The sequence below is a fragment of the Diorhabda carinulata genome, chromosome 4, assembly GCF_026250575.1.
Source record: "Diorhabda carinulata isolate Delta chromosome 4, icDioCari1.1, whole genome shotgun sequence".
NCBI lineage: Eukaryota > Metazoa > Arthropoda > Insecta > Coleoptera > Chrysomelidae > Diorhabda > Diorhabda carinulata.
The window spans coordinates 2,315,971-2,333,068 of record NC_079463.1 but is presented as its reverse complement, the minus strand read 5'-3'; the positions used below and the strand labels follow the sequence as shown (position 1 = coordinate 2,333,068).

At 32.7% G+C, this 17,098-nt stretch overlaps 2 protein-coding genes across 3 annotated transcripts in view; one reads left to right on the top strand and one right to left on the bottom strand.

The window, feature by feature from the left end:
* The window catches only part of LOC130892674 (Kv channel-interacting protein 4-like), a 124,841-nt gene that overhangs the window by 3,010 nt on the left and 104,733 nt on the right, over positions 1 to 17,098 (top strand). For both annotated transcript variants that reach the window (XM_057798196.1, XM_057798195.1), the window contains exons 2-3: positions 5,666 to 5,786; positions 5,897 to 5,968. In XM_057798196.1, coding sequence (XP_057654179.1) covers positions 5,666 to 5,786; positions 5,897 to 5,968 — 193 coding nt within the window. The remainder of the gene's footprint in view (positions 1 to 5,665; positions 5,787 to 5,896; positions 5,969 to 17,098) is intronic.
* LOC130892673 (serine/threonine-protein kinase MARK2-like) lies at positions 1,950 to 4,479 on the bottom strand. Its single transcript, XM_057798193.1, has one exon. The coding sequence runs from the start codon at positions 4,406 to 4,408 to the stop codon at positions 2,024 to 2,026; it is 2,385 nt and encodes a 794-aa protein (XP_057654176.1). The 5' UTR covers positions 4,409 to 4,479; the 3' UTR covers positions 1,950 to 2,023.

The window sequence follows — 17,098 nt, the reverse complement described above, 5'->3', positions numbered from 1 at the left end:
ATGATGAAGCAAGAGTAGTAAAGCCAAAAAGATAACTAGATAGAGTAAGATAAAGCAAGAAGAAGAGAATTTATCAAAGGCAAAACGTAAAATCTAATGAAAATGTGGATGAGACACATGAAAAGAATAGAAAATACTAAAACACACCTGTAGCAATGTTTCGATTTCGTTTATTTGTGTAAACTTGATAAATATACTTGATTTTAACACTATTAGTACCAGTTAATTCATTATATAATATGAAAGAAGTAAAAAATGCATAGCGAATTGGATTACTCGATGAACAACACCTTTTATCACCTTTTTAAAATCGACATAAAACTTTATTATTCCATTTATTGAACGAAGCAAATCTAATGTTTATTTTTTCTATCCACGAGTAATCTTTTCAACTTGATTTATAAACTAATAAATGCTATTATAAATTCATCACCTTTATATTCTCACTTTATTAAAATTCGCTCTTAAAGCATTTTTCACTTGTGTCGGAGATTTTTTTTATTATTTAGTGTCTGACATTAAAACAATACGAGAATGGTCCTGGTATGATTTAGAGATGGCGCTAGCTGCTTAAGAAATATTAAAAAGTACACAATCTATTCAGCGTATGGTTCAAGTTTGAAAAATTCTGTTTCCGATTGGTCTCTCAAGTTTCAATTAGCATTTCCAGCTTTAGAGAAAGATCTTTCTCAGTTCCTTCCATTTATATCTTTTCTGTGTATTTTCCTATTTCCAGAATCATCCACATCATCCGTTCACCTCATCTTGAACTTTATCGAGTTATATTGAAAATACGGCGGCAACAAAGCTGGACATGAGTTCACAAATTTCATTCTTTTTAATTAAAAAATATCGAATTTTATCGATTAACTAGACGATTTTTCTTCCAGATAGACGATGAAACTGTTTCGTTTTTCAAAACCTCGCCATGTTGTTGTATAATAACCTTTGATAGTAATACAAAAAAATAAAAACATCACTATGGGGTGAGTGGGAAAGAAACAGCTCTCAGCCCTCTTGGGGTTGCGAAGTAGTTTTAACATACCTAATAAAATTATTGAACGTTTTTTATTAATATTATTTCGACTTGTAATGTTTTCTTAAAAATAATCATTGAAGTAAATTAGAACTGAATCGCCGGTATGCCTAAAGGCCCTTTCACACCAAACCAATCCGAATCAATCAGGATCACTCCGAATCAACTTTTCCCGCCTTCAGACCGGACGAATCTGGTTCAATCAGGTTTGATTCGAGATCGCAGTTGGATTCAACCTGTCAGATTCCTCGTCCGGTCAGTCTTGCATCAACAAATATACGAGATGGACGTGGAATTATTTAATTTTAAAAGTTAAAGAAAATAATGCGATTTATGACGCCAGTGATAAAAATCACAGCAACAGAAATCTCATATCTTCTGTGTGGAGGAGAATTGGCGAAGAATAAAACATTCCAGGTAAGAATTATTCAGGTTGATTCAGCTGGTGTGAAAGAGTGGAGATGACGAATCAGATTCAACTTGATTCGGAGTGATCCAGATTGATCCAGATTGGTGTGAAACGGGCCTAAGATGTTACCATTATACTTAATGTGAAATTCTGCATCCATTATCCTTCGGATTTATTACAAAACGTCTATAAAGTTATTCTGTTGGTTTTTTTTCATGCGAGACCAATAAAAGTGTTGCTCTATGTTATCTGTTTATCATATCGAGAAGAAAACGTTGCTTTTAGAATCTGATGGACGGGAAAGAGCACCCAGACGATGGGAGGCCAGGTCCTAGCTAGATGGAACCAACCAAAAACATTTTAAAAACTCTTAGAGAAAATAAAACAAAAGATTAATAAGAAACCATTGGCCATAGACGTAATATCAGTAGCTAACTAAATTCTTTCTTGTATGAAACAATCAGTTTAACTGCGGCCTTAATAAAAGTTAAATAAAAACACAAATAGTAGTTATTGCCATTTTGTTATTTGAGTAAATTTTATTTACATTTTAATATGACTTATTTCAACAATAACTTTCATTTTTTAAGCCAAGGGTAATGGTAAATCTTATTAGAAACGTTGTTTGAAACATAATCAGCTATGGATTTGGCGATAGGATCATAAATAGCTAATTTTTTGTTATGTCCTGCTGGAGTCGTCGAGGCACGGCTAACGTAATCACCGTAAGCCATATTGGATCTATCAACAGGTTCTTCTTTCCTTTCTTTTGAACCAACGTTTATATTAGTTGATCCGGAGTGCTTTCTAATCGATTTTGAATTAGAAGTTACAATGCCTGCTGTTCTTAGAGATGTTTCTAATATTTCATGTAAAGGAGCTGTAGTTGGCGGTCTTCTTGTTCTATGTTCTGATTTCGAGTTGGTATTTTCTGGATTCGCGTCAGGAGGTCGTAACGATACTTCTTTCTTGGAATAATGGGGCGATTCGGTGGAATGCGATATTTCTAGTAACTTTTTTGAAGCTTTCAAATCGCTACTTCTTTTGAGTTCTATCTTAGCCGTATATTCTTTCTCTTTCGGTTTTAGGTTCTTGGATTTTTTTGGAAGTAGAGGGATTTGTTTTTTGTTGGGTTTCGAATTGTGTAGTATCAGTTTAGGAAGTTTGATTCCGAACGGAACGTCAAGTTTTTCCGATGCTTTTGTAGGTACTAGAGGAATATCTTTTTGTTTTAAATTTGTAGGTGATTTATTTTGTTTTGGGGAATTGATGTGTTGGGTTATAGTGGCGGAATAAACTTTTCTTCTTAAACAAGGAGATTTGATTTCTCTATAATCTACAGGGGAACTTTTTGTTTGCGAAAGTGGCTGAACGGTACTGGGTCTAATAGATTCCTCAATTTTCTCCAATTCGTGTTCTTGTTTAATAATTTCTTGTACAGTGTTTGGTCTGATTTTGGAATATTTTTTTATTTTCGCTGATTTGATTTTTTCTTGTTCGATGATTGGATTGGTTGGTTTCGACGGTTTTCCTTCGCTTAATGACACTCTCGGCGAACGATAATCAGGTTTTTTCGTTTGCGTTTGGGTCGTTTGGGATTTTTGGAAAGCGGTTTGTAGCATTTTCAATTTGTGTTCTCTAGTACTGCTCGAACTTTTTTTTTCCAAAGATTTCGACAAATTTTTTAATTCGAAAATGTTCAACGATGACATGGTTTGTGAAGTGCCGTCACCATGTACTTGACTCAGTTGATATCGTCGTTTGAGAATATTAAACATACCCGCAATTCTACCTAAAGGCTCTTGAACTAAAGTCGAACTCAAAACTTTAGGCTCCATTTGTAAAGATGTATTGATTTTACTCACTATTTTACTCTTTTCGTAAGAATCTAAATTCTTCAGAGGATTAGCGACTATTATCTTTTTACCTCTATCTGTTATCCACGGATGGACTGCTAATTCTTTAGTTGTGATTCTTCTCGTGATATCCGCCACTAATAATCTACTCATCAAACTTCTAAATTCCGTTGTGAACGATGACAGAGCTCTACGATGAGACGTACTCAAGCCTTTGTTTATCTGTTCTACCAATTGCTTTCTTCTTTCTTGAGACGGAAGCTGTGTGGATCTGCTAGTAACAAAAGGTAACTGACCGAGGACCATACCGTATAAAATGATACCGAAGCTCCACAAGTCAACTTCCGGTCCGTATTTTTTACCTGTAATAAAAAGTTCGGGAGCCGCGTACTCGGGGGAACCACAGTGGGTCCTCAAAGGATTATCTGGAGACCAAAAGTTACTTAAACCGAAATCTACAATTTTAATTTGTGTTTGTCTGCTATTGAGCATTACATTTTCCATTTTTAAATCACGATGGACGATTTTGAGGTTATGCATGTGACTAAAGGCCGACGAAAATTGTCTTGCGTATATTTTAGTTTGTTTTTCTGGAAGTTTACCGTGTACATGTCGTTTCACAAAAGCGCACAAGTCTCCACCGCTAGCTACTTCCGTTATAAGATAATATACGTTGTCCGATCTCTGCATCGTTTGATAAAGAAAAGCTATACAAGGATGATTCAATTTCGACATTATTTTCGCTTCTCGGTACAGATTTTTGATAACATATTCTTCTTTAATATGATTCACATCGATGATTTTAATGGCTACCTTTACATTTAAAATAGTATGAACGGCTTCTTCTACTCTAGCGAAATTTCCTTTTCCTAAAGTGTTTCCAGTAAAAATATAATTTCCCACTGACACAAGCTTCTTTCTTTGCACATCCGGAGACATACTGTATGGATTAAATTTTGTTTTCAATTTGGTACGTTTAACGCTTAAAAAAAATCGGATGCTTTCTACTATCACAACTGACAAAACCAGATACACGGGATGTTGACATATTAACCTCAAAATTATTCGACAAAAACGGGGTTCCTTGATTTTACCACCATAAATCATTGGTAACTATAGACAAACGGCTTCACACAAACCAATAGAAGATAGAAAGGGTGACAACCACATGGAACAACCGTAACAAATACTTCATATCGATGGACCCTGACAACTCAAATAGTTTTGAAGCGTTGACGTGTACTAGTTCATAAAAAATCTTATTTGTTTCAACGTACCAATCAATTGTTATGTCGTCATTAACTCTTAGTTGTATATAAACGTGTCTCAACAATTTCTTGAACCACAATTGCTAGATAAAAATTGAAGTTAAGCTACATCTCCCGATTTGATCACATTCTATGTTGTCTGGGTTCGCTATCCATCCTATTACCTTTTAATTTACTCCCTCATAAGTGTTTAAACAGCGTTTCATCTAAAAGTTACCGTTTTCCACAACAAAACCTCAGCAGAAATGCAAAATCGAACAATTAAAAGAATATATTTACTTGAGGAATGTTTCTGTAATGATTTGTATAAACTCAAATTGTTATAAGGATTAAGTCTGATTCTTTTGGTGTCGTTGAGTACATAGGCCTTCAGATAGGCCCGATATGCCCCAATTGACGTTACCAAAGTCTATCGGGAGCTTTGACTTGAACCCTTTGATGTCGTTAGGCAGGTTGTGAGGTTTGATCAGGTGTTTCGTCCCCCTCAATGCACCAGTGGCACTCCGGATCATCCGTGATGCCCATCTTAGATGCCAGTGTCCGGTTAGAAGTCTTATTAATTGTTTGGTGGCATACGAACGGGGCCTTCGCTTGACTCATGCCAGGCGTCTCCATCCATCTCTGCCGAGTCCGTATTGCGAGAAGGCTGTTGAGAGACGTGATGACAGCACTTTGTCCACACCAAGAATGGGTTCTGGGCCCATTGGTGGATTCGCCGATTCCCGGTCTAGCGAGTGAGTTGCCCGAGTGATCAGGCACCCAAACAAGCTGGATCTTACAGCCATCACTCACCAGATTTTGAAGGACACTCTTCACTTTAGCACCAGCTATCCTGTATTAGTACTTTTTGGTCTTATCTCGTACCTCAATCACTGAAATACACCAGGTAAGTTCAAATTTCGACAAAAACATTTAACAAACGAACCTCTTCGTACAACTGTTTTCCCTTTTCCATGGTTTTCAATTTTCGCCATTCCTTTGCAGTTGAGAATAAACATTGAGAATAATCAGGTCGATTCATGGAAATATTCTCTATTAATTGTTGTGAAATTATCGACGGAATTATCGTATTCATTAGATTATCCTATATTTCCAGATTCGGACAAATATGCAGCAAGACGAAGAAATAGAAATGGCAAATTTGGAAAATTCTCCAACATTAACAACTCAAAAACATTCTATACTTCCCATTGACTGTTTTCAGTTTTTCAAAAAAAGTGAGTACCAAACAAAAGCCGTGGAACAATAGAAGTATAGTGATCAATCTATCAAAAACTGAAATATAACCAGAAAATGTTTCCTCTTTTTTCATTTTCTTTGTTTATAGCTTGGTCCAAATTCACTGAAACTAAAGAGCTTCATCCCGATGATCTCGATAGTCTGGACCTGTATTATTTAAGTAAGTAAGAAAATGTGTTGAATATGATTGAAACGTTAAATTTTACCTAATGACATCGCATCCATCTCTAATATTTCATATTGCGTCACGTAGGTCATTGACTTTTTATCATCACCATTGTTCGTCAATATCATTTTTTCATTAAAACAGAATTATTAAGAAAGAAATTATTTCAATGAATTAACTTGTCGAGAATAATTCTTTTTAATTAAAACAAAATTAATGAAAATATTGTTTTTCATCTTATGCTGCCATCTATGTATTAACGGAACAAACTAATAATGAATTATAAATTACGACAACTAAAGCCTTCTGTACTCTTGAACGAATAACTTTTAGTTGCGTTCAAGAGATGGCGATGCTAGTGTTATAATCGGCTTAATATCAAAAAACTCGTAATTTCAAAATATTTTTAATTGTTTTCAACAGTTTAAATTCAAAAAATGTATCACTCATAAATTTGTTACCAGTCACAGACATTATTATTGAAGTAAACAAAGGTAATAAGATAATAATATGATCTACGAGTTGAAACTAAGTATCTTAGTAACACAGTTTTCATCCAATTATACATTATACAACCCATAGATGTCGCTCCGTTTGCTTTTCTAATGACTAAAAGTGTTAATTTTTTAACTATAGTTTGTTTTCGATATAAAATATATAATTAAAGCGATTTTGATTATCTACTTTGCTCAAATTTGAAACGAAAAAATGTTTTTCATATTATTAGTAAGAAGGATTTTACAATTTTCAAATCAGAAATAACTGCGATTCAGTAATGTGTAGAAGAAATCCAAAGGCAGGAAAAACATTCTCGTTAAGTAGCTGCTGAAGCCAATGGATTCCGTAGAGGTTAATTACAAGTTAGTATGGTTTATGCGTGTGCTTTGAACAAAGTGAATTAGTGTAAAATTACATATTTGGTGACGTCTTGATTTACGTTTTGTTTAAACACAAAATGGATACTTTCGTCAGCAAAAAAACTCAGTAAGTGAGTTTCAATCAAGTTTGATTAACCCCTGTTCAAAGTGGTTATTATTTTCATTGTTTATTTATGCGAAAGAAGATAGATAAAGGCAATAATGTATTGAAAAATTTCACGTGTCCTTGAACTTAATCCGTTTGAGAAACACTGCTATAACTGGTTGTTTACTGCACGAAACCTTTTTAGTTATTAAAAATTTTTATTATTTCGTCAAATTACTATGATTAAAAACAGTAAGCCTAGTTTTTATTAGACGTGGTTATATTGAAAAATATCCATTAAAATCCTGATAAACTGAAACTTCAAAGAGATTTATGAAAATCTGTATGTAAAAGGCTCAAACAATTTCAAGCTATAGGAATAAATTATTGATTCAATTTGTATATCTTTTAATGAATATAAACTCCAAGGAGAATGTCGAACCATAAAGAAATAAGATGTAATCTAAATTGGACAATTTTTGAAGATTTTTGATTAGAAATTGTTTTGAGGAGAGATGATCTCCTATATCACAAGATTTATTTCAAAATTTCTCATATTTCCATGCAGTACTGATGGAAAAATATAAAAAGGCAAAAGAGAAGCAAAAAAAGAGGACTAGAATTGAAAGAAATATGGACAAGAATACATATATCAATGTCTAGAATTAGAGGAGAGATATAATAGATTTGTCAGAGGCAAGAACTTGAGTACAAAAACTAAGCGAAGCAGCCATAAGAATGTTTGACACATCCACCAGGAAATCTAGAAGAAAATATCAAAATATTAAAATAGAAATTGCCAAGAATGAGAATGAATATGGAACGCTAATAAATCAAGTCCTAAAAGACATAATGGAAGGTCAAGCTTTAGTTGAATGCATGAAATATCAGAGGTTGAATGAGATGAAGACGAAGGAAACAAGTTGGAAAAAGAAAATATGGAACAATCCAATATACAAGAAGTTCGATAGGAGATAACTAACCAGAATAACATAGGAAGTTAAAAGCAATAAAAAGTTATAGAAAGATAAAGAAAAAAAAACCGTAAGAACTATGGAGTGATTCAAAACAATAAAAGTTTAGTTAAGAAATATATTTTTCATTCTACTCTATTTTCTATGAAGACCAAACCGTTGAAGAATATTTATTAGAATGTTTGACATACATAAATTACATTTTTGTGGACTCGTTCTTATTTCGATGATACTTAAATAGATTATTTAAAGAGTCGACTGAGAATCGAGTTGATTAATTTCCTGTGACGTTTTATGGATATTCCTTTATTTATCTATCACTGTGTATACATAATTTCCATTGCAGTTTATCATTACGCCCTCTATGATTACAATTTAACATCAGAGTCGATTTGGCTAAAACTCGTCGCGTCGATTTGCATATTCAAATCGTCACGTATAAAATTGAGAACGCTTCAATGATTTTGAGCTAATAGAGTGAGCTAGATTTGAACTAATTCCGTATCCACCGCTCTGGGATACCGAGAGTCGAATGTGAATTCCTCGTTATACAATAAATCGTTCTTAAACCAAATTGTTCGATGATAGGTTCAACGTGGTGAGATCTTAACTTCCGTTTCGTCTATAGTAGAGATTATGGGTATCAATATTCCACGACGTACTATGGTTTATTACTATTTGAAGTGAAATATCATCATTAAACGCTTGTTAAATAATTTATTATTCGCATAAAGACGAGGTGATGATGTGAGAACAAAAAATCCGCGTACAAACCGTCGGTTTTAATTTAATTATTTGCTCTATTAAACAATGGTTGCTATACTATAATAACACACATTTCATATAATTGAATCAGCACCCAGTCGATTATAAGTGCTTCCCATCGTTCAGAAAATTCGTTTCGATTCAGATTTCGCCAAAAACGTTCATTTGGCTTCATCTGAGACACATTAGGAACATTCCTAGACTTGTCAAAAAAAGGATCAACTCTGCAAAATCTCCCAAAACTTCCTCTGCATAATGACCAGTTGCTATATCCGGTTGAAACACAACATTTGCTTTTTCTTTATTAACTGCTTAAATCTAAATCTAACACACACTTTCTCATATATTTTGGTGGTTACAGAAGTTCTAGAAGGACATATGTATGCCGAAGAAAGACCACGAGAACCAACCACACCAACACTTCTGAATTCCTTCTCAGAATATTTGAAAGCCGATTATTTTCACAAATTTTTGAGCCGCTTCAACCAAACCTTCTCTCTTCTTTTTTGGTTTTTTTTGCTTTTCCACCTGCTGCTAACTTTGTTTCAATCGAAATACCTGTCTAAACGCACCGATAGATATTGCAAATTGTTTGTCTGGCTATTCCCATTCTTATAAAGTGATTAACGGTAAGTGGCAGCTGTTGCTACTAAGGAAAACAGAATGATAACGCTTTCTCTATCCTCCGAGGTTCCAGCTCGGTTCTGCGCATTCTCAAGCATGCGCAACCTGTACAAAGTATCTGAAACGAGAGAGTTAATAACCTATATGGTTAATCTAGACAATCGATACCATCTGGTGAATTATAACTAAGCCACGGTTATGTAGAAACCTGTATGAATATAATTTGCCTGAATGATTAAATCTACAAAGGATCAAATAATTATTTTACATTTCTATTTGTCAAATTATTCTCAATATATTTCGGAACGTATTGAGAATTTGGCAGTATTAGAATAATCCATTGTAAACAATGTAGCAAAGTATACAATAAACAAACAACTATCTAGCTGTAGACAACTCCCTAAAGTTCGGCTAGCACACAATTTTACCACAGTTCATCCTATTCAAACAATCCCGACAAGTATTTACATTTCCACCGAAAATTCACGCTGGTGTTTCTCCACAAATTTCCCACAAAACGAACTTGAATTCAAATCATGTTATTGCGGTATAGTGAGCTAGATCTTGACTAGTATGGAAATCTAATTAAGATCTCGTTTAATCATAATGAGATCTTGAAAAAATTATGAAGATATTAACTTCATGTTCACTTAACAGATGCTGATTATACAATATAATCCTGTATAACTAACAGACAATAGAACAGAACTTTTGCAAATGATAACTAACAAATTTCGAGATCATTTCTTCAATAGTTTGTTTGTCAGAATTTTTTTAACCTTTCTGTATAATAAATTCTGTAAAATATGGCGTCAAAATGGTACAAGATATCTGTGGAAAACATACAAACAGAGGACGTATGTTGATATACAAGAAGACGAAAATAACCCGAATAGTTATTGCACAAAGAGCCAGATGGTTAAGGTTGATTGCCAGAATGTCACAGTTGGGAATTTTTAAAATGGTACTGATGTAACTTTCGACGTGTATTGAACCAACAGCAGTGTGCCGATCAAGTCGTTTCGACTTTTGGTGATGAAGCACCACCTTGAACAATCGTGTTTCGTTACCGTTCCATTAGAGCGAAGTAGAACGGCCAATTTTGCATTTGTTTGTCAGAAGTATTCGAAAAAATCAAGAGAACTAACCTCAACCTCAATCTGAATGGAACAAAAGCTACGAAATTTCGTTCAAACGTTTGAAAAAGTTTTGAAAAACAATAAAGCCATATCCAATTATAAATATTTGTTTTTATTTACAATTTACAATCTTTTTTAAAAACTTCAAACGACTCACCACAGTTATAACTGAAATTAAAATAAATGATTGAGTCTGTACAATTTTAGATTGTCTATAATTTTCTCAAAATGGTCGAAGACTTCAATGACGCGAAAAAGGTTATGTTCTGAAAACGCACGTACTCGCAGGTCTGTCAGTGAGTGATATTTGACGTTGACAGATTCGTTTAGACAATCAGTGTGATTTGTTTGTGGCTACCCTGCACTGACTAAATAAACACAAATTTGTGTGACCGTACAACACAAAACGATGTGTTTGCATTTTGATGCTGCAAACAGTATTTTGTATACTTATTTTCGTCCAGCAGTAAAATATAAACAGGTATTCAAATCAAAATAATGCCGAGATATTTCAGATTCATTCCCAATAACAATGAAGCAAAGTGATATTGAAAATGTTCAAAAACAAAACTTGCAAATTGGAGAAACGGATACAAATAAATTATTTACGATCTTTAAAATATTTATACACAAAATCAAATACCGTTGAAATAAATCTTGGTTTGAAAAGTATTGTAGTGACTCTTCTGCGAGAAATTCAATTATAATTAAGTAGTATGCAGATTTTAAACATCCAAACCTAACGTTCGTAGCAAAAATCGTAGTAAAAGTTCTTGAAAACGTGATGAAAAACCGCAAAATTAAAACCTGTCCTAACCTAACCGCAAAATTGAATTGAGATACGTGACATTTTATTTTGAACACGAATAAATGATTGATTATGATTCTGAGGACTATCTAGAGCTGTTTAGATCAATATCATGATGATATCTGACTATATATGAAACCTAAACTCACTACTACACACCTGAATCGGACAATGTCGTATGCTACATGTTACCTTAGTGAAATCAAGCCTTTGTACTTTGAATTATTACAATCTATCTCATATTTCAAAGTCATAACTCGTAAGATAAAACGATTTTAACTAAGTTTCGTATATAAATTAGAACGTTGAAAACAGACCGACATAAAGGAAATTTCTGTAACCCCATCCGTTTCGTACGATTTGTTTCGGGATTTTCGCAGTTATTTACATTTAACCACGTCCGCAAAGGCAATAATTTATAGCCCCCTGTTATTTATCGCTGACGAATCAACATAAATTTGTTTAAAACAATTAACAATTCCTTTTGGAGAATGTTTTCGAATGGGAATAATAGAAATCGATTAATATCGATTCACTGATTTATAAAATTCAATTTTATCTTGCTATAATTTCACAAGCTCGGTATTATATGATAATTTAACTGTTTGATGTTTCATAATTAGGTCGTAGGAATATAAAAAAAGTTGGAAAATTTGTTTACTGTACGTCCAAAACCAATACTAGTCATTAAAATTGCGTTATCTGTTGCACATTTGAAACTAATAGTTGAAGTTACTTTTGCTTTTTTGAAACGGTTGTTTGAAATAGAGCTTCGTCTAGGTCTAAATGAACTAAAAAATAAACTAAATGATTCTGAAATTCAGATAAACGTGTTTTTTAGCCTTTTAGGTTCCATATTGATGCTTTTTTTGTACAAAATAACTACTCAAAAAGATGAGAGGAAGTTTTTTGAAACGGTCGTTTGAAATAGAGCTTCGTAGGTCTAAATGAACTAAAAAATGAACTAAATGATTCTGAAATTCAGATAAACGTGTTTTTTAGCCTTTTAGGTTCCATATTGATGCTTTTTTTGTACAAAATAACTACTCAAAAAGATGAGAGGGAGTTTTTTGAAACGGTTGTTTGAAATAGAGCTTCGTCTAGGTCTAAATGAACTAAAAAATGAACTAAATGATTCTGAAATTCAGATAAACGTGTTTTTTAGCCTTTTAGGTTCCATATTGATGCTTTTTTTTTACAAAATAACTACTCAAAAAGATGAGAGGGAGTTTTTTGAAACGGTTGTTTGAAATAGAGCTTCGTCTAGGTCTAAATGAACTAAAAAATGAACTAAATGATTCTGAAATTCAGATAAACGTGTTTTTTAGCCTTTTAGGTTCCATTTTGATGCTTTTTTTGTACAAAATAACTACTCAAAAAGATGAGAGGGAGTTTTTTGAAACGGTTGTTTGAAATAGAGCTTCGTCTAGGTCTAAATGAACTAAAAAATGAACTAAATGATTCTGAAATTCAGATAAACGTGTTTTTTAGCCTTTTAGGTTCCATTTTGATGCTTTTTTTGTACAAAATAACTACTCAAAAAGATGAGAGGGAGTTTTTTGAAACGGTTGTTTGAAATAGAGCTTCGTCTAGGTCTAAATGAACTAAAAAATGAACTAAATGATTCTGAAATTCAGATAAACGTGTTTTTTAGCCTTTTAGGTTCCATATTGATGCTTTTTTTGTACAAAATAACTACTCAAAAAGATGAGAGGGAGTTTTTTGAAACGGTTGTTTGAAATAGAGCTTCGTCTAGGTCTAAATGAATTAAAAAATGAACTAAATGATTCTGAAATTCAGATAAACGTGTTTTTTAGCCTTTTAGGTTCCATATTGATGCTTTTTTTGTACAAAATAGCTACTCAAAAAGATGAGAGGGAGTTTTTTGAAACGGTTGTTTGAAATAGAGCTTCGTCTAGATCTAAATGAACTAAAAAATGAACTAAATGATTCTGAAATTCAGATAAACGTGTTTTTTAGCCTTTTAGGTTCCATATTGATGCTTTTTTTGTACAAAATAGCTACTCAAAAAGATGAGAGGGAGTTTTTTGAAACGGTTGTTTGAAATAGAGCTTCGTCTAGGTCTAAATGAACTAAAAAATGAACTAAATGATTCTGAAATTCAGATAAACGTGTTTTTTAGCCTTTTAGGTTCCATATTGATGCTTTTTTTTACAAAATAACTACTCAAAAAGATGAGAGGGAGTTTTTTGAAACGGTTGTTTGAAATAGAGCTTCGTAGGTCTAAATGAACTAAAAAATGAACTAAATGATTCTGAAATTCAGATAAACGTGTTTTTTAGCCTTTTAGGTTCCATATTGATGCTTTTTTTGTACAAAATAGCTACTCAAAAAGATGAGAGGGAGTTTTTTGAAACGGTTGTTTGAAATAGAGCTTCGTCTAGGTCTAAATGAACTAAAAAATGAACTAAATGATTCTGAAATTCAGATAAACGTGTTTTTTAGCCTTTTAGGTTCCATATTGATGCTTTTTTTGTACAAAATAGCTACTCAAAAAGATGAGAGGGAGTTTTTTGAAACGGTTGTTTGAAATAGAGCTTCGTCTAGGTCTAAATGAACTAAAAAATGAACTAAAGGATTCTGAAATTCAGATAAACGTGTTTTTTAGCCTTTTAGGTTCCATATTGATGCTTTTTTTGTACAAAATAGCTACTCAAAAAGATGAGAGGGAGTTTTTTGAAACGGTTGTTTGAAATAGAGCTTCGTCTAGGTCTAAATGAACTAAAAAATGAACTAAATGATTCTGAAATTCAGATAAACGTGTTTTTTAGCCTTTTAGGTTCCATATTGATGCTTTTTTTGTACAAAATAGCTACTCAAAAAGATGAGAGGGAGTTTTTTGAAACGGTTGTTTGAAATAGAGCTTCGTCTAGGTCTAAATGAACTAAAAAATGAGCTAAATGATTCTGAAATTCAGATAAACGTGTTTTTTAGCCTTTTAGGTTCCATATTGATGCTTTTTTTGTACAAAATAGCTACTCAAAAAGATGAGAGGGAATTTTCTGAACGGTTGTTTGAAATAGAGCTTCGTCTAGGTCTAAATGAACTTTGTGATTCTGAAATTCAGATAAACGTGTTTTTTAGCCTTTTAGGTTTCATATTGATGCTTTTTAGTACAAAATAGCTACCCAAAGAGATGAGATGATGTTTTAAAAGTTTGTTACAACAATATCTCATCGATTGAAATTTGTGTCTTGCAAGTTTTATGTTTAACTAGCTTTTTTTCAAAAAATTTCAATACTCTACGGAATATTTCTTGATTTTTTCAACTAAATATCAAATTGAAACTATTATCAATGTATCTACTTTTCCATTTCCATCCGAACATCTAACTAACTCAATTTAATTGAATCTCATTGGGTAGTTCGTTAAGATGATCTTGTTAAGGGGAGAAATTGGGGTAATTGGTTCCAGATGGATCGTAAATCAAGACTCATATTTATCCATCATTTAAATATCAAATTTTCAGTTTAGTTATACAATTGAAGGAAAATTTAAAAAAAAAGGTTGAAATCTGTAACATAGAAAAAAATTAACCAGAATATCTGTCTAAAAATTATAGTTTTATTACATGAAAGCCTAAGGGGTAAAACTTGAGAGAAATTTTTCAAACTTCACTTGGTATTTATTATTTTTTTATTACGCAGCATTTTTTATCTGTTGTATTATTACTATTTTTGGCATCTGTACTCTCTCGACGATGAAGATGCTGAAACACGTCTTGAGTCAACGTATACGATCTGAATTTTTGTATTATTGTAAAAGTCTAGTTCTTTCGGTATTACAATCTTTAGAACTGAAGATTTTGAACCAGACGATTAGCAGATGTTTCAATTTTCCTGATGGAATGTCGCAGAGTTTGTATTTGTAAGTGAGAAACGTTTAACAAGTTTTCTGATACTTCAATTCTTCTATGTATCCTTCTGCTATACTAGAAGAACCAAATCAATGGCGCTTTCCACCAACATGGTTCCCGAAGAACGCCTTAGCCCACGTCGTCTATTCAGCTTCAGCTATTTTACAAGTTTCGTGACATACAACAAATAATCTTCTGCCGTTCATATTTTTAGGCTGTAGATCTGCATATTCACGGTAAAGTGCACAGGGCACGAATGTACATCCCTTATAGGTAAAACGTCTGGTTGTTTTTCCATAAACCCAAAAGTACATCATCTTCCACTTGTTCTAAACTCAAACGTATTAAATCTGGATCTCTGGTTCATCTGGAGCTTTGCGTAAAAGTGTGGTTACTGCTGTTAATAATAATAATAATCCAAAAACAAAAATAGCTTCTGGATATTTTGTATTGCCAGCAATTTATTTTATAGTTGAACAGCTTTTTAGCATTGAGAATCGTGTACATAACGTTGAAGATATCAGGTTTTTCAACAGTTTTTGATCTCGCTATTCCATAAAACGTTTATAATTGTGTTCATAACTCGAACTGGGTAACAAATAAACACTTCTAATATGTTTTTGGGAATATCTAGATAGCTGGTTGCTTATAGGCCTGTTTCCAAGCAACAACCTTTCGAAATCTACCATAAAATTAATTCTTATCCTTTTTTAGTCGTTTTCAGATAAGTATAATAAAAAGTATCGTTCATTACACGTCTAGAAATGGATTTTTTCGCGCTGGTATGACTTTCCGCGTTTATTTATAACGCGTCCAAGGAAAAATCCTTCCAGACTCCTAATGACATATTGGCATAATCAAGATCGTACCATTGTTACTCTCTCGTATAAATTTTTGAAATAGTGACTAAGACAATTAGCAATCCCATTCGTTTTATACAGGACTACTGGGATCAGAAAACATAACGTAGCTGTATTGAAAATACCTCTAAGAAGTATTAAAAGATGACCATTTTCGAGACGACGAAAATCGAAATGTACACGTGAGATCGAAGTAAAATTTACGTGCTTTTGGAGGTTCCTACTGAGTCGGGTGGGGTGCAAAATCATTTCTCAAGTAGTAGACGATGTATTATTGTAATTTTCTGCGTTGATGACATCAACCGAATATAGTAGAAAGACAAATTGGAATTTCATTCTCTTTAACGAAGTTAAAATGTAGTGAAGACAATATAACTAACAATTCGTTGAAACTGATGAAATTTAGAAATTTTTTGTGTTGTTGAATGATTTGTGTTGAATATTTTTAGTTTTGTTCAATTTCTGTTATTTTCTTAAGGAAACAAAAACTTACTTAAAATTCACAATGAGCCGCACATAAACATTGAATTAATAAGACATCCATTTAAATTTTTGTACCATAGGCTCTTTATTTAGAGAATTATCTTTTTGTATTACCATATTTTAACGTTTATCCTCTATTCTTTGTATTTTATTGGTGCCTTATTCGACCGTATTCACGTCACGGACTTACAAAGCGAGTAGCATTCAGTAGATATATTCTATTACAGTCTGGAAATTCTCAGGAAGTTTGCGAATAACTTTAAAAAACCCATAAAATCCACAGAGGAACACTGTTTTTTCAGATTTCTACATATGGAAACAAATTTTCCACAAAATATGTCATCTACCTAATAAATTCATAAAAACGACGTATCATTTTTCTCTTGATTCTTTGTATTATGTTTCGAGTTCATTATATTTTATATGACGGTCAACTTTCAACTCCAGGGACAATTTTGTATAGATAAAAACTTCACTTTTCCACTTATTTCGGTCTTTATCAAAATATAATTTGACATTGATAATTAATCGATAGATCAATGTTAGTATGCACTAACCAAATTATCTTCTGGCTCTGACATTACCTCACTTTATACTAAAATGTAAATAATCAACATAATAAAAGCAATAA